General features: G+C 39.8%; 1 protein-coding gene across 2 annotated transcripts; it reads right to left on the bottom strand.

Annotated features, from left to right (window-relative positions):
• Nucleotides 1-133: 133 nt before the first annotated feature.
• Nucleotides 134-22891, bottom strand: LOC140119078 (cryptochrome-1-like). Of its 2 annotated transcripts, XM_072137718.1 has the most exons (11): nucleotides 22740-22891; nucleotides 18051-18472; nucleotides 14587-14703; nucleotides 12218-12368; nucleotides 11659-11799; nucleotides 10998-11168; nucleotides 9074-9214; nucleotides 7644-7795; nucleotides 5175-5272; nucleotides 2425-2535; nucleotides 134-943 (listed from the first exon to the last, which is right to left on the bottom strand). In XM_072137718.1, exons 1-11 carry the CDS (start codon nucleotides 22833-22835, stop codon nucleotides 783-785), a joined length of 1761 nt encoding a protein of 586 aa, XP_071993819.1. In that variant the 5' UTR covers nucleotides 22836-22891; the 3' UTR covers nucleotides 134-782. The 2 variants fall into 2 exon arrangements, 1 of the variants encoding a protein (XP_071993819.1); XR_011853323.1 differs by lacking the exon at nucleotides 134-943 and having other exon boundaries at nucleotides 2427-2535; nucleotides 5175-5294.
• Nucleotides 22892-24989: the final 2098 nt, after the last annotated feature.

Below are 24989 nucleotides of genomic sequence, written 5' to 3'. Positions count from 1 at the left end.
ATCTAGAAATGTGCCAGATCCATAGGCTCATGCTGGGTGATAAACAATGCTGAAGATGCTCCATATTTATCATATATGATTATTCATGGAGGAACAGAAAATAGGAGAAACTTGGCTGTTAAAAATGGATGAAAATGACAATTTTTCATAGCAGAGAATCCTCTTGGTTAAATGGATATAACCCAATAGCTTCCCCCCAGATACTTGTCCCAGTAAGGAATACAAATCTACTAGATATTCTGGACTCCCATAAACGTTTAGAACTAAAAACAATGTACAGTAGATGTGTCATTTCTTATTATTTCCCTTGGGTGGACATGTCCTGATGTTACAAAGTGATATGTTATCTATCCTTTATGTACAAGATAACGGGGTGGTCAGCACAAACTGTCAAGAAGAAGAGCTTGGTACAGTCAAAGTAACAATATTGTTTGGAAGTTCAAAGCCTCTCTCCACCTTCAGTCCCTATACATGTTGCAGTCTTTAAACTTCCATTAGACATTCGTGCTTTCATTGTCCATGGATCTCCTCCTCGATGTTTCAAACCAATGGCTCTAGTCACCAGTCAAATTCACAAGGGCTACATAGTTCTGTGCCCGTTTTATACATAACCTCTGACATTAGGCCTCCTCATTGAAAATTGAATAGGAATATTAATAGGATAATATAGTTGTAAGAATTATGATGTAACTCAGGCTTAGTAAAAGCAACTCATGACATAACCAACACATCATATGTATCACAACACCCAGGAACATATTAGAAACCTCCTCTACAAGAATTCAACAGACTTTCACTTTGCAGAGCTCATGTGTTTTCACTTTCTCTACATTCATGTCTTCTGCACATCTGCGCTTTTTATTTGGGTTTTCCATAGAATTAGGTTCCTTGTCCTTTCTGAAACATTCTTTGATATCCAGCTCCATGGGATCATCAGCAGCATCTAAAAAGGATTAGATTTTTGTGAAAGTTCATATGACATAAAAAAAAGTTGATTGTAATGAGGCTAGCTGGGATGTCAGTGGGATTTGTCACCTGCCTAGCAGTCATGTTTGAAGTTGTACCCACATAAAATGTTGAGTAACATGCATGGGAAATTGAGGATGCGGTCCACATGAGAAAATTATGATTGGCCCTCACTAAACTGAGGGAGATTTATGAAAGACAAACGGTCTTGAAAGGGGTTAGGCCATAAATAGGATAAGCCATCAATCGGTGATCGGTGGTATGGTGACACCCACCCAGTGCACCAATCACCTTTTCAGTGCTGTGCATACAGAGATACAGGGTGGGAAACAATACCTTTACATTTAGGATTGTGTTTCAGACTGAGGAGAGTAAGCGGCTACAAAAGATATTTGATGGCAGTGAAAAAAAACTTACAGGGAACCTGTCACCGGGCACCTCATTTTCACTAAAGACAGGTTGAAGAAGCCCATCAAACCTGCATTGCAAATATTTCTTTCTGCCTTTTCTGAGCATTTGCATTACAATATAATTGTGTGTTATAACTTACCAGGTTCCAGTCAAAATCGTCTGATGAGTTCCAGGGTATGTTTTGGTTAGGATGTATTAAAAAAAAAAAAAAAAAAAAAAAGTGCTGCTCAATCACTCCTCAGCTCTCAACCCCCACCTTTCTGTTCCTGTACAACTCTTACATTCCCCATTGATGTAAGCTCACAGACCATGCGCCATTTCACTGTGTGGGTGAAGGAGCAGGAGGGAGGAGTTTAACAATAGCAGACATGTGTGGGCTGAGAGCTGAGGGGTGATTGAGGAGCATAGAGAACTCAGGTTTTTTTTTTTTTTTTTTTTTTAAATACACCAAAACTTACCCTAGGACTCAACAGAGTTTTCAGGAAGTCAGGTAGGTTAAAACACACAATTATTTTGTAATGCAAATGCTCAGAAAAGGCAGAAAAGCATAATTGCAATGAAAGTGTGAAGGGTTTCTGTAACCTGTCTTTAGTGAAAATGAGGTCCATGGTGACCTGTTCCCTTTAAAGGAAGTCTACCATCAAAATCAAGAAATATAAACCAGGGGCACCTACTTATAGATCATGGCACTTATATTTGTTATCCATGGCCTCCTTACCTCTAAAATATTCTATTCTATTATTCTATTATGCTAATGAGCCCGGGGGCTGCATATTTACAGGCTGTTATACTGCGCAGGAGCACTTTTCCTTCCATAACATTACATCAGGTAGTAGGAAGGAGATTCTGAGGGAGCAGAGGGGCAAGGTGAGATGAACTGCTGTGAATCAGAAGCAAAGAGGGGCTTTGGGTACCTGACATAATTAGTGCCTGGTAATGCAACAAAGTTCCATTTATTTCTGTACAGCTAAGCTGAAATAGCAGCATTTTTGAACAAAAACCCCAATGTGTCTATATGGTCACCTTGAATTGTGGCTCTAACTTTACCTTGGGTAAGATCGGCAGTTTTATGCTGCTGTTCGCGCACCAGTTTCATTAATTGCAAATTATGTTCACTGACCACTTTGTGATCCACCATAGGAAAAGGATAATCTTGACCTAAAAGTTGAAAATTTATAGGGAAAAAACCTCCAAAAGATCAGTGTTTGCTAGCGTAAAATATGAAGCTTTAGATCTCACTGTCAAAATACATAGATCATGAATCCATTCACCCTGAAACTGGAGTCATTGCTATGCACTTACATTGCATATTCTGGTCAATTCACACGTCTGTATTATTGAAAAATATTGGTGTGACATTGGTGAGAAGACAACTCTTCACGGAAAATATTACCAAGGTACCATATGAGCTATAAAGACTGCTCCTAACACACATAAAATGTCTCAAACTGTTAGCAACTGCCCAAAAAAATAAAATGTGTGCTGTGGATATAAAGTAGGAATGTGGCCCACAGATCACTGTTCTTAGAAAGTTTTTATCTACTGGGAAAATTACTGGTGCCCAAAGTGCCCATTAGTTAAAGGGAACCTATCATCAGATTTTGTCAATATAAAAGGAAACTTTCAGGAGAAATTGACATAAACCATTACCATTATATTGCCAAGCATCTTCACAAACTCTAGATGGCATTTCTTTCATGGTTCATCATGTTGACATTATCCAGAAAATCTTCTTGGAAGAGAGATGTAGCTTGGTTGTAAAAAGCCATGGAGGTGGAGAGTTTAGCACAGAAGTCAAGCTCTCCCCACTTAAGAATGTCCCCTTTTTTGGAATGGATGATCCTGCATCCAAGAACAAAATAATTGGCTCTCCTGAAGTCTGGTGAATGACGTCAATCACAGAAGAGGGGGCTTTCTTAGAAAAGGGGGGGGGGCTTGATTTCAGAGCTAAAACTATCTGCTCTCCCAACTTTCTAAAAACAATTTACATGTCAATTCAATGTCGACTTTCTGGCTGATGCCACCACGATGGGTCATGAAAGAAATACCCACAAGAAGGTGTTCAGATGCTTGACAACATACTGGTAATGGTTTAATAAGGCAATTTCTGCTGACAGTTCCCCTATAACCTACAGACAGCTTACCTTAGAAATCCACCTAAAAAAGAAGTTTAAAATCTACCTAGCTACTTTCTAGGAAAGACCACTGAGTAATATTGGTATCTTCATAATATCATAAGGTCACACAGGTAAAGCTTCTCTGGACAACCTCCTCTACTCCCTCCCTTCTATAGTCGGAGCATCAGTGCCGAAATACGGAGCTTGCTCAGTTTGCCTCTGGTTTCTGACAGGTGCAGTCAGCTGTGGAGGCTACATCGTGGCTCCACTGTCTCACTGCACATGTGCATCTTCCGTTGGCCAATGATACTACAATGAGCCGGGTATGCAAAATCGCTTTGGAGATTGCATACCCTCTTAGTAGTCCGTCACACACAGGTGACGTCACATCAATGCAGCAACATCCTGGATTCACACTGGTCATGTAACTATGTAGCGCTTGTGTAGTGGTTTATTCACAGCTGTTGAAAAGGGTAACTGGTAATAAACTAGACGACAGCTAAGGTTTCATGTTAAAATACTATACATTTAGATTTTTCCATCTCATGTTCAAAACACACAGCTAATTAAAGAATGTAGAATATAAAAGAAAGTAGATATGTAGAATAGGTACAAAGCAACAATAAAACACAGCACTCCCTTCCACCGTCTCCTTTTATACTTTGAATCTACTGTATATGGTTTTACATTGCAACAACACAAAGAAAAAAAAAATGAAAAAGTTATCTCAAATATTTTGAGGTCAGTCAGTTTCCCATTCTGTAACAGAGCACTAAACCTCATTAAAAGGAACCTGTCACCAGGAGACCCATTTTTAGCACTCCCCCAGTCCCCACAGAGCATAGTACATACACTGCCAAAGTGTTTTTGTATAAAAAATAGGTTTTACAGAAAAAAAGATATGTTATATTGTACCTTTCATTAGCATGTGCTGTGTGACTAGGAAGTTGCCTTTTGGGAGGAGCTGGAAAGGAGCAGTTTCTCCCCCACCCTTGGGGAACAGCTTCTCCATGTGACCTTTTCAAATATATGAAAACACCCATCACTGGGCTTAGCGACGCCCCCTGCTCCTCTACAGCCAATCCCGAGTAGGGGAGTTATTCATATATTTGAAAAGGTCACATGTTTCCCAAGGGTGGGGGGGGGGGACTGCTCCTTTCCAGCTCCTCCCAAAAGGCAACTGCCTAGTCACACAGCAGATGCTAATGAAAGGTACAATATAACATATCTTATATACAAAAACACTTTGGCAGTGTATGTACTATGCTCTGTGGGGACTGGGGGAGCACTAAAAAGGGGTCTCCTGGTGACAGGTTCCCTTTAAGCCCCGTCATTCATTCACTATGAGAGCCTTAGAAATATCCTAGATGCATGCTGGCCTTACTGCTCCGTCAGATATAAGCGATAGAGCTCTAAATTTAAATAAAATCGGTCGGGTCCTGGTGGCCAGAATCCAACCAAGCACATTGTTATCTCCTATGCTGTGGAAAACAATGAAACTTGGGTGACCTTAAGTGTCCTGGAAGTGTTGTTCCTTTACACATTAAACCCAATTCTTATATAAGCCTTACCTCATTTACAGCTATTTTATCAACTATGGCACAGGGTAAGCCAAGCTTTAAGACATTCATACTTCCCTTTTGTTGGAGATGTTAAACCTCCATGTGCAGTTTAATTTACCAATTATGCATTTTGCTTGTTTCTGAATATCTTCTGGTGCAGTCCATGGGTCATAGATGTATTTCGCAGGAAAGTCCTTTAAAACGGGCAAGTATTTTCTGTGGTGAAAAATTAGAGACACTGTAATGAAAATATTTAAAAGGGAAAATGTCATGAGGAATTTGGCCAGGAAACCACCACTGCTGTGAAATGATGCCCTTCTATATTCTAGAATATTCAGCATTGTGCAGAAAAACAATGCTCAATACTATAAGGAATCATTGCACTAAATCATCGGCTATGAGGGGTGACCAACTCTAATCAGGGCATATACATTTTTTTTTTTTTTTTAACAATTGAAAAAAAAATAAGACCTGCGTGAAGAGAATTTCCCATGTAAGACGTATATACGGCCTATATACGTCCTCTCATAGACAACAATGGGCGCACAGCGCTCTATGGGGGCAGTACGGTGCTGCTCCGTACCCCGTGAAAAGATAGGACATGTCCTATTTTTCTCAGCATACGGCGCCATGCGCCATATTCCTCTATGGAGAGGGATGGGGTGAGCAGCTCTTCCTCTCCCTGTATCGCCAGGTCCCCGGCATCCCGGCAGTGTGAATTCGCTCTTAAAATGTAGCAATGTTGTTCCTTAGAAACAAGATCAATGTCCTTGGATAGGACCACCATTGCTGGAGCGATTACTCAAAGAAACTTTGATTTTGCATATGAAATGGCAAAGAGTTACTGCATGTCCCATGGCCCTGTACAGTGTTTAGTACATCTTTAGTGCTGCCACAGAAACCAATACCTGGAACTGAGTCAGTAGACTCTAATCCAGTCTGGACACAGCTCCATCTCAATGCTCCCAGTCTGCATCTACTACCAGGCTGGTGCTTTTTTCCTGAGGACACCACTCCAGTACCAGAATCCAGATCCTCTGTTTGACCGTTTTGGCCTGTTTTTCAATAAGGAACTGTGAGTTGATTTTCACAACGTTGCCTCTGTCTGGTCACTGGATACGGCTGTACCACCACCACGGGCTCCCTATCCATTACCCAGGGACCGATCTTACAGACACTACTTACAGTACAACAGTCTCTCCCTCCATATTTTTTGCACACACCACCTGCTGACATTCCCCCAGGCTGTAGGTCAGCCCCCCACTCCCTATAACAAGCACCATGACATCAGTGTGCCCAAGGCTTCACAAGCGAGCCAGTCCGGTATTCTGGGCCTTGGCTGCCTCCGGGCCCCAAGAAAAGGCTAGACTCCGGTGGGGAATGTTGCATATACATATGGCAGATGAATTAAATTTAATGTATAGATGGGAATACTGCCAAAATATTTAGCAAAATGCAGCGCCCAACCCCTGTGACTAGATAAGATTATTGTAACAAAGTTTTGTCAGAGGCAGCACTGTTGCTGCACATACTGTGGCTAGTAACGGCTGGAAAAACACCTGACACATTTATATTTATGGGTTTCTGTCTCGCGGTACTAACAATGTAAGTATTGATTGAAAAGATGTTAGAGTGGAGGTTGTATCTGCAAACATAGCCTCAGATCAGGCGCTGTGTGTGGGTGTTATTTGAACAGTAGAGACTCTGGTTCAGGGCGTTTTATTGGACACAACTCTGAGAATGGACTTTACACTCAAAGTGAAAGTAAGGGATCATCAAATCCTCATTTCTAAAAATGTATATACACTAATAAATAGGAAAAAAAAAACATACAGGCAGTCCCCGGGTTACATACAAGATAGGGTCTGTAGGTTTGTTCTTAAGTTGAATTTGTATGTAAGTCGGAACTGTATATTTTATCATTGTAATCCCAGCCAGAACTTTTTTGGTCTCTGTGACAATTGGATTTTAAAAATGTTGGGTTGTCATAAGAATCAGGATTAGCAATAAAGCTTCATTACAGACGCCTGTGATAACTGTTATAGCTGTTTATTGTAGCCTAGGACTAAAGCACAATAAATTACCAATATCCAGTGGTCCGTTTGTAACTAGGGGTCGTAGGTAAGTCGAGCGTTCTTAAGTAGGGGACCACCTGTATATGGTGATGCTGTAATGGAAAAAATTAATCGAACTGTCTGCAACACAGCTATTTTTACCATTTCCACAACTATAAAAATGTGATTATTATTTGATAATTTCATTATAATGCCATAACCAAGTAGGGTATCCAGCATGGCAAAGCAATCAATAGCCCCCCTCTAAGGAGAAGTCCCTGGTCCTTAGCCCTGGTGATGCATTATAAAATTTGTATAGTTTGGATTTCACATTTATGTTGAAATATGATGACCAGATGACAGAATAGGAGGTTATATTATCCATCATATAATTTGCACTATTATTTGCACTATTTATATGTAAGGATTTATAACATAAAATAGTGGGAAGCCCTTTATTTCTTTTCAGCTTTTGGATTCTTTTCAAAGCTATAGATCTTGAGCTTTAATATTATGTTTCAAATTGCACTTACCGTATGTAATTGCCATCTGGGTCAGTTCGTTTTCCAAAGCGAACTGGACAAAATATACGAGTGTAATGATGGAAAAAAGCACTTGCTGAAAGCCACATCCAATTCCCTGCATTAATGCTGTAATCTGCATCTAACAGCAGTTCCTCAAAGACCTAGAAAAAAAAAGGTACAATGTCAGGTCACGTGCACAGCAGACCAATTAACTGAATAAGCATATGAATAATACCGCCTAACAAAGCATCAGTTTTATTCACATTGTAAAGAGGACCTCATTACATATTGTGCAAATATCAATGCATGCAGAAAAAAAATAAATAAATGAAGATATAAATAAAGCTCAATACAGATCAATGTACCATAAAACACTACTTCTTATAAAATATATATACACTAAACTAAACTTGTGTAATATATAATTTCATTACTCTATTGATCTATCTACATGTATATCTATATCATGAGTAAATCCTCCTAATCCAGTAATAAAACATTGTAAAAAAAACTTGAGTCTTGCTTTTTCCCCCACAGCAATTATTGCGCCTGAATGGGGGCACCAATTTGAGACTTGAACCACCCATGGAATGCTTGTTTACAGGAATTCTCCATCTCCACATAAGTGGGGGAGACTAGACAGCCCCATGCTGCCACATACCCTCCTGTTAACACTCCTTTGCCCCTGAAAACCCCTTCTCACACTGCAGCTGCAACAATAATAATAGATTCCTTCGACAAAAGCGGGGCCGCTTGGCGGGTTAAATTGATTCTTGGTGCAAATGCTCTGGCTCACTCTAAACTGCCAACATGTTGCACTGTTTACAATTTCCTTGCACCCCCTGTCCCTTTCCTTCTCTAAACATTACCCCTCCCAACTCTGAACTCAACTCCCCATGCCCCTAGCTCTTGCTTTATGCCTGCAGTCATGGTTCACATCCCCTTCTTTAATGTTGGTTTTTCTGTTGGTCTACAGTACTTGTGGTTTTATGGCCCACTGTCCAGGAGGATGAGCACAGTAAAGGGATAAAAGTTGGAAAGGGTAGAAAACGTGTGAATCTTGAATTGAGTATTTCTGGAGGCATGTTTAGTAGTCAACAAAAATATTTTGCCCATTTTAGAGGTGGTACATTGTTGACATGATAAAGGAAGGCTGATCATGTTGATCACTAGTTATAGAGCTTTGAAATACCACTTGGGAGAAGTAGTTACATGAGGGCAAGTCTATACAACAAACAGACTCCAAATGCCCCATAACCAGACTTGAGGATCATAAGCAGCTACAATTTCAGTGGCCACCATGCAGACACAGATGGAAGTTTTAGTACAAAACTTCTGTTCACATATTATATTCTTTTGCTCGAATTTGCTACATATTTTATGTTGCCAAAAACAGTGCTGCACTGGAGTTCAATGAATCAGTGACTTTATCACAATACCTTCATTCCTTCTTCCCAGCTGATCCACAGGTCTCCTCGGGTAAGGAAACAGGCCACAGCATGTCTGGCCAAGTGATGGATCCAACCTTCTTCCCGCAGTTGAGTCATTATTGCATCAATCCATGGAAAACCAGTCTGTGCCTAAATGTAAATGTAATATTAAAAAATCATGGCTACTTTCTTTCACAGCAGAAATATCACATATGCCAATGTGGGGTCTCAAGTATTACAGCTCACTTTATTTACATCAATGTACCTTCAGATACAACCAATAAACATTTAATACACTTTAATCAATTATTGTCCCATGTATAAACTCTTGTGACCATCTGATAACACCTGCTTTTATTTTATCTGATCTCGACTTGGCCATTTTGCAGCTTCCAGACACGGCCCATATTTTCAAATCTGACATGTGTCACTATAGGTACTTATAACTTTGGACACATTGTACTTCATGTTAGTTTGGGTGATCCGTTTTGTGTTATGAAAAACCGGATATTTGACATGGTTTTTTATGTGTGCCCAAAATGCTCCACAAAGTTTGAAACCCAATATACAATGTGGTGGTAAACTGTTGTATGGGCATTGAAGTGAAGGAGTGCCATTCAGAGCAGATTTGTATTGTCACTTTTTAAAAGCCACACAACCTTAATTTTTTTGGGCCATTTGGACACATAAGGGCTTATTTTCTGAAAGATCAGATACACTTTAAAATACTTCATTTTAGTGGGTCTTTAGCTTATTGATGAGATTTTATTACCTCTTGAATGTATGGGGGGAAAAGAAAATAATCAATTCTGGTCAGGGGCACACTCATGCTCAGTGTGTTAAAACAGGGTCCTGCCTGTAGGCACGGTCAGCCTGCGGAAGAGATCATTCAGCCCTGGGGCATTTGCTAGACCTCGGGGCTGTCATCAGAGGTAAATAGCGCAGGATGGAGGGAGGGGGGAGTCTGATCCACATCAGAAGCCCCTTACAAAATGTGGTCATGCATGCAACCTCGTTTGGGAACCGATGCAGGACGAAATGGTACGGCATGAGTCGGCAAGTCACCCTCGCTTGTGCCGTACGGTTACGTCAAGTGTCGGGAAGGTGTTAATGCAGCTACAGAAATCATTGTCAGCATCACATTAAGTTCTCTTAGTAGGAGCATATAGAGGACTGAGGTAAACTGTAAGGGGCCCAAATGGTCAAATTAACATTCATCCCCCCCATTAAAGTCTGTTGATGGTTAAGTAGCTTTTCACTGAAGCCATTTTGGCTTACGGACAGATTGGTTTTCTCTTCCTGGCTTCAGTGAGGTCTTACTGAATCATCTTTTCAGTTTTTTTCACTGATCCAATATTGTCAGTTAAAACACAAAAAGAACATGTTTTAAATTTACCACTGATCAGTTAAAAAAAGCTGAAGTGTGAAAAAGATAGTATTTTTGATTAATCATTAAATTCATTAGAAGCACTTAAATTATTTGTCTTTTATTTATGCAAATAATTGTCAGAGGCTACTGGCACATGGAGCAGTTTCTCCATGAAGCTGGAGCAAAGGCTACTCCACGCCCCAGTAGACTGTGTGGATTCCATCTACCAGCTTGCCTTCATCACGGACCTTCCAGCTGCTGTGCACCCTCGATTGCTGAAGCTACCGCGCATGTGCAAATCGATGACTTTGCAGACAAGGGTGTGCAGCTGCTGGAAGGAGCGCTATTAAGAGGCGCTGCTGAAGATGCAGTGGAGTAGCCTTTTCTATAGCTACTGAAGAGGCTGCTCTACAGCCCAGTCCTTTAAGTCTGGACATAATGGAGAGTTCATTAGTCAAGGTTTAGTTTATAAAAAGCTAACATAATGACAAATGGTTAATGTATTACACCATGACTATCGATAGGCATAACAAAGTACTGTATCTAAAATGCAACTTTTTTTACCTTTGTCCACTTATTAAGTTTATCCTCGTCCTTGTACCAGTCTATCTGAAGACATATGGGGTTTCCTGCCATCTTTGTGAAGTTTGGAGTGTAAGAGGCTACAGTATAGAAAAATTCCCTCCAAAGCAATTGTCCTTGTAGAGATACTGGTGGAAGAGAATGATTTTTTGCCTGGAATACAGTATATAAAGTGAAGCTTCATATAACAGACTTTATGTATTAGTTGCAAACACAAAACACAAAAAAACCCACAAAAACACAAAACACTATATGGTATGGTGAGCAGTTACCGTATGGTCTTTTTAATTAAAAACATATAAGACGCAATCAACCATTGCTTGTCCAGGATCTTTTTAAAAAAAAAAAATATATAAAACTGGCATTTCCTTTTATTGTATTGTTTATTGTCACCCTTCCTACTCCCGCCCCTCTGCTTGCCCAGGGTCCGGTCTAGCCGTGCCGTGGGAATGAAGCCCAAGGCTAGGTTAACATCTGCTTTAAAGGCTCAAATTTTCATCCAATAAAATCTAAAATATAACAGAAACTCCTATTATAGTCATGGAAGATAAAAAAAAAAAATCACTTTTTATGCAAAACAATTCTAATTTCCATTATTAGGGATCAGCTAGAATGCCTTATCAGGTCTAGTAACAGTACTCACCTGAGCATATATAGTTGAAAGCTTCTGGAAGAAAACCCTGACTGAAAGGCACCCAACACTAAAGTAAGGGCTCAGGCCAGTAGTGCTTGGAAGTAGAGAGTTTGGGATGGTTTGTGGTTTTTTGAACTGTGAAACCCAACCCTGAAAAACAATAGAGTATTGTTGCAATAATTTAAAACAATGATGCTTAGGGTTAACATAATACACGTGAACTTCCACTGCGTCAACTGACTGTACATAAAGAGGTTTCCGTTACCGTAATAAAAAATAGGTTTATTTCAACATACAAATTGGACCTAGTTTGCATCTCCGTTACGTTAACCGTTTTATTTTCTCCAGTTATTGTGAGCCAAAACAAGAAGTGGGCAGACACCCAGAACACCTTTTCATATTACCGTAACTCTCTATAGTCTCTGCACCTGGGTTTGGCTTACAAGAGATGAAAAAAGAATATATACGGCCTTCCTTTTAAAAAGCCCTTCAGATAAGCACACTTTATTTCACATTCTCATGGAAGCAAACAAATTAGATCTAGATTTTTTTAATGTTAAAAGTTGACCTGTTTTTCTAAATGTTGTTCAAGCCTCCTTAGACCCTGTGATTCGCCACCGATCCAGTTTGTGGATTTACTTCTAGGTACGTCAAGGTCTTCTGGAAGAGGTACTCTGTGTTCTTCAGTAACAAAGGCATCTGCTGGAGTTGTGCATTTCCTAAAATCAAATTAAAAATTAAAGTTAATCATTTAAAAATCTCATAACCATAAAGGTTGACGAAACTAAAGTGTACTTTTCAGCAGATAAAAACTATATTATGGTAATGACAGTACATAACAGGTTACAACACGTCATTCATAGCCGAATCAGGCACTAAACTCCTGAATTCAAGGTATCAATATCCCATGTGTATTTTTTCCCAAGAGATTTACCAAGATCAATTGGGATCAATAATAACTAACTAAAAGCTCTTTCACACAGCGTTTTTTTTTTCACATCAGTAAATTTCCACTGAAGCCATTTTGGCTTATGGACACATACAGATTGTTTTTCCTCTTCCCGGCTTCAGTGATTTTTCATTGATGCCTTACTGACCCATTCTTTTCAATGGGCTTTTTGTTCACTGATCCAATGTCATTATTGGATAAAACAGGGACAGGCTCTAAATTCTTTTTATGCTGACCACTGATCAGTGGAAAAAAAACTGAAGTGGAAAAAGGCCAATTAAAAAAAATGGGCTCAGTGAAAAAAAATCACTGAAGCCAGGAAGAGAAAACAAATCTGTATGTGTCCATGCAAAATGGCTTCAGTGAAAAAATAAATTAAAAAAAAAAAAAAAGCGGACGTGAAAGAGCCCTAACTCTACAAATATTATGTAAGTTGCCCATCAAAAAAAAAAAAAAAAAAGTGATTCACGCTATCATAGTAATAAAATCCAAATCTTTTTTCCAATATAAAATATAAAAAAAAACATGGCTAAAAAGGAAAAAAAGTTTAGTTATTTATCATGTCTAATTAACGGATGATAGATACTACTACACTCACCAATGAGTATTTCAGCAATTATGAGTCATCTTCAATGGGGTTGAAATTATTTTGTGTGTTAGGCTTGTTTGCCAGATTATATGCACAAATATCTAGCTCTGTTTTAGGTTTATGTATTGACTATGTGGTTTTTTCCCCCTTTTCATCCATGTATTTTTATTAATTATTAATAAGACTGTATTTGATTGCTATGGAAGCATCATTCTTCATAACATGCTGAATATATGGGGCTGGAGTTTAGCTCTGGTTTATTGAACTCCATGTTTGATATCGCGTGACTAGAAATGGAAGTGCGACGGTTCATTAAGTTGGCGTTTTCTGTAAACTATAGTATTTTTAAATTTACAATTTATATGTTTCTAGCTGTACATCCCGGGATAGGCAAGAACTGCTTTTAGCTATAACAAAATAGAATGGGTTGACAAAAAAATATTTTATATGCATCTAACCCTCTCTGATCGTCTCCTTCAGTGACTTTCTGACTGTCACCTTGTCTGGGGAGATTTATCAGAAGTGTCTGAGAGCAGAACTCTACTTGGCCATGGCAACCAATTAGAGCTCAAGTTTCATTTTCCCACAGCCATTTATAACAGCTGATCTTTGATTGGTTGCCATGGGCAGCTGGAACAGTTTTACCTCAGACATTTGTGATAAATCTCCCCCTATCTCTATATCCCTATCCATGTAACCCCACACATAAGCGTCTTATACTCATTGCCAATAGTAACCAATCACAGCTCAGAGCTCGTATTTATGACCTATAGCAGCCAATCATGGTCCAGCTTATATCTGCCGCAGCAGACAATGGCTTCTGTATATGGTGGTTAATGACTTTATTTTGGAAAGGATGGGGTGAGAATTCCAATTCAAAACTCAGTCTATGACGTTCCCTGAATCATAGAGAGCGGCTGTGCAAATTTTGGCAATTGTAAAATGCGATTGTCAGCTAAAGGAATCTGCACTTACACTCAGCTTTAAAGATTAGAAATTCAGGGAGACCCTCCAGTGCCCATGCGCTGCCGCTTTTTAGGTGTCAAAAACAGGCAGCTGTCTGCTGTATAATACAATAAATTAAACTATTTACTTTAAAAAAGAGGGCTCAGCTCATGAGGAACATCCTTTACATTTATCAATTAATTTACATTATCTTTCATGCAACCTGTTCCTGACCAGCCAAGTTAAAGCAAACATTAGCAACACCAACAGTTTTTGGGCTTTTCCATCCTGCGCACCACTTTGGACATGTTGGGGTGGACAGGAATGACCCAGCTTCCCGCATTTACTACAGCTGGAGGAGAGGCTGGAGCCTGTTAATAGATTTTGGAATTTTAAGAATGAGGTTTATAATACCAGTCTGAATAAATTCCCTCTTTTCTTTTTAAGTACTTACATGAAATGTTCTTCTGTTATTTCTCGAGAAGGTGGCTCAGGATCACCAAGACGAGACAGTATATGAAGAAATCTTTTGTATGTCAGAGGTGCTCTTCCACCATTCTCTGTGATGATTCTAGTTGGAAAATATAAATAGCATGTCACACAAGGAGTTCTGGCAGAGGTAATATATATGTGAAAAATCCCAAAATTAATCCCTGTGTAGATGAAATACAGGAGTCTGTAAATTCAAGGTCTATGGCCAGGCCCCAATGACCAAACTTTGAACTGGGAGCCACATTTGCGAGTCCATATGGCTCACAAATGTGGAGTTAGCAGCTGTGAAAACTATTCGGTACTAGCGGGTTGATAACATGATATATTTGTTATAAGCTGTAACAGTAAAAAGTACCATGGAGGACGAAAAGGCAAACCACTAGGTCATTACATATATATTGAGTAATATTCATTTATTATTGTGGGTAAATACCACCTGTTAAACTTGGTCTGTGCCATTAGGGCAGAATTTGATATATTTTAATCTACAGGCTGTATTACACAACTCTTATCCAACAGACATAAAACTAAAGTTTGAGCAGTATTTAGGATGACTTATACCCCACTCATTCAGTACATAGGGAGGCATGGGGACATAGCACAAATTCCTTACACCACTGGAACCATGAGTTCATAACTAACCAAGTGCAACATTTGCATGAAGTCTGAATGTTCTTATTTCAGTTTTGGGGGTTTTCCCATATAGGCAGTGAACAGTCAGTTCTTGAAGTGGATATGTTGGAAACAAGAACAAAACGGACAAACATAAGGATCTGAACAATCCGACACGGGAAATATAGTTACAAATAAACAACTGGATCAGAGCCTGGCAGCTTCTAGATGGATAGTGTGCCCTGTCACATTGAAAAGAAATAGGAACAAAGCCAGGAATTTAAGATATTGATTTCCCAAATACAATAGCTACGGTATCTATACGATTAAGCCTCTGTGGGATAAGTTGGAATGAAGAGGTGAGGCTATATTCAGAAATCTCCAGGATTAAAGCTCCCCCCAATCATTAAAAGATTTAGAATCATTTCTTACTGTAAATATAAACGAATATATAACTTTGTTATCAAAAAAGTTTTTTTTTCAGTAAGTTGCCAGTAATGATCATATTTATGTATTTGGCTAGATACATATAAGGTATATAAAGTCTTTCTTTGATCATCGAAAAAAGCTGGAAGATGAAACTATTGTATTTAATACATTGTTCCAGTTGTCGGCCTATTATGTGCTTTTGCTATTTGCTAGTTCTGCTCCAAGGGGATTACTTACTACATAGGAATAAGACAATAACATTGTGATTAGGCTGTACAGCAGAGAGTGTCACGTGAATTTAAGCAAAAAGCTACCAAACAGCCAACATCTCTGACCTGGTTTCTCACTTACAATATCTTGGGAATAGAAAAAGCAAGCAAAACTGTTTATAGTATCGGAAACATGTAAAATCAATTATTATAATATTGTTTTTTTTTTTTACTTTTGATGACACTGCATCATGGTAAGTCAGTCTGTAGCTAGCATCTTGGGACCAGATACTGTACAACTTCAGAGGTCTTGTAGAATTCATGCATCATGGATTACAGCTGTTTTGGCAACACACAGGATCTACACAATAGTAGGCAGGTTGTTTTAATATCATATTATACTGACTAATATACATAGTTGTGGGAAAAACAGATATTAAAACAATTATGTTTTTAGGACATGCACCAAACATACTGCAGAATGCTATATATACACACACATTTCTTGTACTACCGTCATTGTCATGACAACCTTTACTGGAAAGGTTTGTGTAGGATTTGTGTCCATTTTTATAAAGACTTTTTTATTCATTTAAAAAAAAAATGTTTTTTAGCTCAAAAAGGGGAGATATTTTACTGTTGATACCAACAAATTACCAAGCTGTGAGGACAAACCATATCTAGAATGTACACTCACCGGCCACTTTATTAGGTACACCATGCTAGTAACGGGTTGGACCCCCTTTTGCCTTCAGAAATGCCTCAATTCTTCGTGGCATAGATTCAACAAGGTGCTGGAAGCATTGCTCAGAGATTTTGGTCCATATTGACATGATGGCATCACACAGTTGCCGCAGATTTGTCGGCTGCACATCCATGATGCGAATCTCCCGTTCCACCACATCCCAAAGATGCTCTATTGGATTGAGATCTGGTGACTGTGGAGGCCATTTGAGTACAGTGAACTCATTGTCATGTTCAAGAAACCAGTCTGAGATGATTCCAGCTTTATGACATGGCGCATTATCCTGCTGAAAGTAGCCATCAGATGTTGGGTACATTGTGGTCATAAAGGGATGGACATGGTCAGCAACAATACTCAGGTAGGCTGTGGCGTTGCAACGATGCTCAATTGGTAACAAGGGGCCCAAAGAGTGCCAAGAAAATATTCCCCACACCATGACACCACCACCACCAGCCTGAACCGTTGATACAAGGCAGGATGGATCCATGCTTTCATGCTGTTGACGCCAAATTCTGACCCTACCATCAGAATGTCGCAGCAGAAACTCAGCGAGACTCATCAGACCAGGCAACGTTTTTCCAATCTTCTACTGTCCAATTTCGATGAGCTTGTGCAAATTGTAGCCTCAGTTTCCTGTTCTTAGCTGAAAGGAGTGGCACCCGGTGTGGTCTTCTGCTGCTGTAGCCCATCTGCCTCAAAGTTCAACGTACTGTGCGTTCAGAGATGCTCTTCTGCCTACTTTAGTTGTAACGGGTGGCGATTTGAGTCACTGTTGCCTTTCTATCAGCTCGAACCAGTCTGCCCATTCTCCTCTGACCTCAACAAGGCATTTCCGCCCACAGCACTGCTGCTCACTGGATGTTTTTTCTTTTTCGGACCATTCTCTGTAAACCCTAGAGATGGTTGTGTGTGAAAATCCCAGTAGATCAGCAGTTTCTGAAATACCCAGACCAGCCCTTCTGGCACCAACAACCATGCGACGTTCAAAGGCACTCAAATCACCTTTCTTCCCCATACTGATGCTCGGTTTGAACTGTAGGAGATTGTCTTGACCATGTCTACATGCCTAAATGCACTGAGTTGCCGCCATGTGATTGGCTGATTAGAAATTAAGTGTTAACGAGCAGTTGGACAGGTGTACCTAATAAAGTGGCCGGTGAGTGTATATCTTACCAGCAGATTAGACTTTTTAAGGGAAGTGGTTGACTTTCTTAAACTATTCCCATTACAACAGGGAATTTGGTTAGACATGGGGATCCTATGTGCTAGGTAGGATTTTATCACAGAAATTCCTTATCAATGTAAGGATATTGTGACACACTAGGCTGGTCTGTTGTAAAATGTAAACATATTTCCAATGAGCAACTAATCTTGACAAAAAAAAACCCACTATCAAACACGTAATTATATTATATATATTATTGTACATACCTTCTGATGTCATACAGGGTATGAGAAACCAGGGATAAAAACTGAAAACCCAGCTCCTGACCCATTGCAGTTATGTTCTCATCCATGTCTCTATAATATGGCTCAATCTCATGGTCGACAGTGACCTGTGTAATATTCCACTTCTGCACATAGTCCCGCAACACTTGCTTATAGTCTCCTTTGATGACAAAAAGGCAAGAGTTTAACTTCTGAAGATTGCAATGAAGATCTTCAATAGATTGCAATAAGAAATTCCAGCGATTGGATCCAATGTTTGTGTTAGAGGTGATGAAGTTTTTATCTAATATGTACAATGGGAAGATAACATCAGAAGACTCTAGTGCTGCCAGCAGTGTGGGGTTGTCATGAAGTCGCAGTCCCTTCCGAAAGATATGAATTGTCCGGTGAGGCATGGTGAAGGTCTATGTAATGAGGAGATATGCGTAAGGATATACATAATCAAACTTACAAAAACATGTTCTAATTCTATATTGAAAAAACATGATATCTTATGAGTATTTATATGTAAAATATAATTTGTATTCATATTTTTTATGCATACTTACGGTATATTCTTTAAATATTGTACATACAAATTGTGTTGCTGTAACCCATTAAAGGTGTTTAACCAGACGAAGAGACCCAGAGAAATCTCAAAGGTTTGCAATTGTTACTAACCTTTTAATACGCCAATAAAAGGCCTCTCAATCTAATATATGCAGCCTTTTTTATATTAACTTTCATATTAGTCATGTTTATGAACAGTATGTATCACGTGCATTTGTTTGCCAAGGAGCGAGCTAATGTAAGGCACTGGCTGTAGCTAGATAATGTGTTCTGTACTTATTTATTGATAAGCAGTTAGGACCTTGAAATGTCGCTCCTACAGGTGAGCAAGGGTCATTGTGGTTACCTGGCTCCTCAGATTTCTCTACGTGAATAGTTACATGTTCTAAGTATCATTCAGTTTGATAAGGTTGAGGAAGGAGGGGGGAGCTCATGAAAACAAGCCATTGTCCATCTACCCATTTCTCTTCTAGAAACATTTCTAAAACCTCTGCAATATTAGATGTAACGTAACAGACCATGATTTTTTTCTATATTTCTCGTGAACAGCTTAGATCTGTAAACTTTGATAATAAGCATAAGGATTGCTCCATTATATGCTAGCGAAGTAACATCTGCACCTCAGATTCCTTGCAGCTGAATTCCATTCTATTATACAGGCGGTCCCCTACTTAAGAACACTCGACTTACATACGACCCCTAGTTACAAACGGACCACTGCATATTGGTAATTTATTGTACTTTAGTCCTAGGCTACAATAATCAGCTGTAACAGTTACCAAATGTGTCTGTAATGAAGCTTTAGTGTTAACCCTGATTCTTATGACAACCCAACATTTTTAAAATCCAATTGTCCCAGAGACCAAAAAAGTTCTGGCTGGGATTACAATGATAAAATATACAGTTCCGACTTACATCCAAATTCAACTTAAGAACAAACCTACAGACCCTATCTTGTATGTAACCCGGGGACTGCCTGTATAATAAATGGCAGCTTAAGTGCCATTTAAAATATATGTATATATATATGTATATATATTATATGGAATGAGAATTTAATAGACGCTATTGCACAAACCACTGAGTACAGTACATTTTACTATACCAAGGATTGGCCTTGCTCATCTGCTGCTTTCCTGTCTGCAAAGGAGTGAAGCAACATTGCTTTTGGGCATAGCTGCAACTAGATACTGATCACCTAGATATTTCCTTTAAGTAGCGCTATTTTAGAGTGGTATATTTTAAAACTCTATAGTCTATTGAGCTACATGTAAGTTCAATGTTTAGCACGTGTGTTAAAGATATTACACTGGACTCAATCGCCATTTTACATATTGTCGGACATTTATGCATGTTTATCAATCCTAACCGAGAAAATCGTAGAATGTACTAAACTGATTCAAATGAAACACACCCATGACACAACTCGGTTGACAAAGACAGCAAAACTGTATAGCTCGATAGCACTAGGACTGCAAATGACCAAAACTGTATCGTAGGTGGACGATACCAAAAATGTGCGATTTTACAACAGGCCTTAGAGCATACTACCGATGAACAGTACTGGAAATTTTTAAAAGGACATCATTTTCTTATATATTATTAGGCAAAATGGTCAATATACTTGGCGCCTTGCATTCTGCTACAGATTTCTTCAGGGAAGCCGTCTGCATGTCAGACACCCTTGTCCCCTTCTTACACTGCCCTAAACTGAGACAAAAGAGGGAGGAATGTCTATCATTGGCATACAGGGAAGCAGCAGATGAGCACGTCCAATCCTCAGTGTAGTGAAATGTACCATACTCAGTGGTTCATGCAATAGCGTCTATTGAATTCTCATTCCAGGGAAATAACTATCATTCAATCTAATTCAACAACTGGCCAAATGTTTCTATCCAGCAGGACTTCTCTCTATGCTTCTATTTAAGTCTAAAAGTGATATTGTGACTATGCTTCTAAACCGTCCAGCATCCAACTGGACAGTCCTGGATTTTGGTCGGGAGGGGAGCTGGCGGGAGGTATGTCCAGATATGTCCAGGGACATCAACTCTGCTGGTATCCTCCGGAAACCGAGTTAATCCGACGAGTATCTATCTTTATTATTTCATTAAGCAGCAACAAGAAGAGAAGGTGGTGAGGGGCCACAATATGATAGGGGGCTGATGGGGAAGAGGAGGGACAATAAGATGAGGAGCTTCTAGGGGGGCACTATAAGAGGAGGGGCTACAATATGAGAAGAAAAAGTGGTCCACAAATGTCAGGTCCTGCTTTGTAGAAGGCAACTGTGCCACTGATGCGGACTTCTATTTTGCTGCAGGTGGTGGTGAGGCACGCGCCAATAGCACTTAAACTGAGTGCACCAGGTTTTTTCTGGTGCACTCAGTGTAATGGGCGTGTGCTACAATTATGTCGGAATTGCAAACATAAATGTGGCGTCCAGTGTGAATCTGCACCAGAACCTTCAGATTTATGTGTCGCAGCATGCACAAAACTCGAGTCAAACTGGTGCAAACACTAAACATGCACTACACATATGGCCCAGTCAGTTTTATAAATCTGGGCCTTTGTCTTAAACTTTTAACTCCAGGGAAAAATATCTAATAATACTGCAACTAACTGATATAATTATATTCTGTATGGCAAGACTCTATTTGAATCAGAAGTATATAGAAGTGCAAGTTGACCCCACAGAAATGTATGGGGGTCGCATTTGTAATATAGAACTTATTTATCTCACACAACCTGCAGCTACTCTATCACAATGCTCAGCTAGCACTTTAATGTGCTTGCATTGTATGTACAATATCATGCGATGCCCTATACAGATTTCTATTGGCTAATGGTGAATGCGTAGATACGCTTGTTTTGGGTCCTCTTCAATCCTGTTTTTGCAGTCTTACTACAGTTGTAGCAGAACTAGATCTGTCATATCGGGTTCTCTATAGGAAGATACTGCATTAGCCTGAGGACAAATAGAGACAGCAGTGAAAGATGATCAGACCAAAGGCAAACACCTTTCCCAAACTATACTTTCTAAAGGACAGAGTAAACTCAAAATTGAGAATCTTACAGGCGCTTTCCTATCCGATGGACAGGTCATGCCACCTCACTAATGTGTTGAGTGCAGCAGGGACAGAAGAAGATAAGTGAGAGCCTGGCTGGCAGCGATCAAGTGCTAGAGGCTGTTGTTGTGTAGTAAAACAGAGAGCAAATATTGATCTGAATCGGCCCTAACTCACCAAATTAAATGTTAACGGATAACAGTTAAGTACATGAAAATTCATCTTTGCTACATACATCTGTCCACTTGCTGACCCAGTCTAGCAGGCATACTATTCTGACAAGTACAGGTCAAATGTCAATTTAATGTGGCACTTTATTAGATACTCATTTGTACCCTTTACAGAGAACCTCCCACTGATACATTGTACATACATAATACACCATTACAAACTAAGAGCTTATGACCATTGGTTTATACAGAGAGTACGGAAACTATTCACACCCCTTTAAATGTTTCACTCTTTGTTTAATTGCAGCAGATTGTTAAAAATCAAAAAAGTTCTTTTTTTGCTCATTAATGTAGGAATATGACCACTGTTTGCTTGCCACCGTATAATGCACATTTTTTTTGCAGTCACATATACATGTTTCATAACGTAACATGTTCCAATGCATTTCACTGTATACACATGACACAAGTATACACATGACACATAAAAGTAGATGATTATCAGCTGTGTATAATAACGTTCTACATACCAGACTCGTGTGGATCACAAAACTTATGTAAATTAAAGTTCAAACCATGTTAAAATTGTTATATTTTGTCAAATGCAACCGTTTATTGAGATGACAAAATAAGTTACGGTACTTTATATTTATGATGAAATGACCAAGTCCCTGAGACACAAGAGTCCTCCTTATTGTCCAAGCCTTCCCTCCTGTTGCCAACGTCAACCTTAGCAAACAGAAAACCTTACTATTATGTGGTGTTCTTGTAGGAGGCACTGAGGACCTTCCTTATAAAACTCTGCTCCACAGTTGTGTGATGTAAATCCCAGATATTATTATACATTACAAGCTATAGAATTACAGGATTAATACATATGCAGTACTTACTGTGAGCTCCTGCAAGTCTTCAGTGCTATGTGTACATGTCCGCCATACATGCAAGGAGGAAGCAAACCCTTTCAGCTCAGCAATGTGTATGTGCATGGAGTGGAATTCTCCCCCTCCCAGCTCTAAGCAGGACACATGGGGAGGGGTAGCATCCCTCCCCCTCCCATATAGCAATTAGAGAGTCTGTCAGTCAGCAGCAGCTGGCCTACACAGAGATAAAGCACAATAGCTTGGGAATAAGTGACATACACAAGGTCAATTCAATGGCTCCAAATATGAATTGAAATCTAGTTATTTAGCCCCCTGCATGTGAATGTGTCCGGTTTGTGGAAACCGTGTGCCGTCAGCTACCATGGACTGGACAGGAGTCCTTGCATCATGCAGAAATATTATCCAAGAAGTCCATGTTTGCCCACCGAACATTGAGCTCTGCCTTCCTCTGGGTCTTTAGGTGCAATGGCTCTAGTATACTGGTTCTATGGTCTCCATGACCTGAGAGTCACTAGGCCCCATAATTCAATAAGAGACATTACAATGTTGCTTATTGCTGCTCAAATAAAAAACGAATAAATATATATTTTGGTGTTTTGTTTATTTCTAGTAAATAGCGATGGTATAAATAATGTGTTAATGCACATTTTCCATAAGCTTCCCTCATGGAATGCAGTAAGCGCTCTTTTAAACAAACACCCAAATTGAAAAGTGGTCTTTTAGGGCGCTGTCACACGTTGCGTTTGCAAACGCAGACGCAGACCAAACCACGCCCACCGGGGCGGTCCGCGGTCCGATCGCATCGGCGATTTCCATAGAAACATAGAGAAACGCCGATGCGATTGGACCGCGGACCGCCCCGGTGGGCGCGGTTTGGTCTGCGTTTGCAAACGCAACGTGTGACAGCGCCCTTAGGGAGAAAATATAACAAATATCCATCATATAGGATAGAACTGAAAATCTGACTATGGGTGATGTCACACATGCCATTTTTAGGCCGTTTTTAGTTTAGTGCGTTTTCAGATTGTAAAAAACGCATGCGTTTTTTTAAAAAACGCATGCGCTTTTGTCCAGTTTTCCAAATTTGCACAATTAAAACTGGACAAAAACGTTTTTTACAATCTGAAAACGCAGTAACTAAAAACGGCCCAAAAACGCCATGTGTGACATCACCCTATGGCTGAATTCACATGGTACATTATGAGACGCAATCCAAAGGCTCCAACCATGCTGAGGTAACACAATGGGGCACATATACTTGCCCATGTTGCGATTCCCAATCCGAAATGTCCGACGATCATGGATTGTGCCGCGATTCACTATGAGCGTGCGCTCGATATCCTGCATCTGTCGCTTTCCGCCGGAGTTAACCTTCTTCTTCCCGGGGCATGTACGTGCCTGGCTTGGGACACAGTTTGAGGGCGCGTTCACACGTTGCGTTTTGACCTGCGTTTTAATTGCGTTTGAAACGCATATACAACAGCTGAGGAAAGGTGATTTGCCTAATTTCATCACTGTTAACGCATGCGTTAACAAAACGCATCGTAAACGCGATGTTAACGCATGCGTTAACAAAGCGTTAACGCATGCGTTTTGTTAACGCATGCGTTAACACTGCGTTTACAAACGTAAACGGTAATGTAATTAGGCAAATTACCTCACATCAGCTGTTGTATATGCGTTCCAAACGCAATGAAAACGTAACCAAAACGCAACGTGTGAACGCGCCCTAAATGTTAAATCCCGCACTTAGTCTGAATCAGTCGGATCATCCGACGACCAACCCCCCGATTTGTGTCGCATGAAAGTCTGCACGATTTTGCCAAAATCCGATTGCATGTGCCAAAAACCCCTGCTAAATGCAACACAAAACAGAAATCGTTGGAATATCCAATGATAGTGTGGTCCGCGGACCCTACATATATCAGCCCCAATGTTTCCGTCTCGTTTGTTAAATGTGATGAGTTCGCAATGTTACCTTATCATGATTTCACAGTTGTAGCCTTTGGATTGCATCTCACAGCACAATCAAAACGGACTATGTGAACGCGGCCTTGGGAAAACTGGATATGGGGTCGGGGGTCTGTCATATGCTTACTCACTCTATAACTTTACTATCACTAGGCATCAACCATTGGAACATTTCAAAAAGGGTTTTTCCAAATAACACTTTTAATGGATAGGTTATCAGTAGCAGATGCCAGAAAAGTACTAATTGTACTACCATAGACCTCTATGGGTGAAGACACACATGGCGTT

This window comes from Engystomops pustulosus, chromosome 2, assembly GCF_040894005.1.
Source record: "Engystomops pustulosus chromosome 2, aEngPut4.maternal, whole genome shotgun sequence".
NCBI classification, from domain to species: Eukaryota; Metazoa; Chordata; class Amphibia; order Anura; family Leptodactylidae; genus Engystomops; species Engystomops pustulosus.
This window is presented reverse-complemented; position numbering and strand designations above follow the sequence as displayed.

What these genes read in the sequence shown, in the direction of transcription:
- LOC140119078 (XM_072137718.1), bottom strand. Translation starts at nt 22,835, where the DNA reads ATGCACATACACATTGCTGAGCTGAAAGGGTTTGCTTCCTCCTTGCAT. An exon ending in ACCCTGTATGACATCAGAAG is followed by an intron (nt 14,704 to 18,050) that starts GTATGTACAATA and finishes TTTTCCAACTAG; the next exon opens with AATCATCACAGAGAATGGTG. An exon ending in CCAGATGGCAATTACATACG is followed by an intron (nt 5,273 to 7,643) that starts GTAAGTGCAATT and finishes TTTTCACCACAG; the next exon opens with AAAATACTTGCCCGTTTTAA.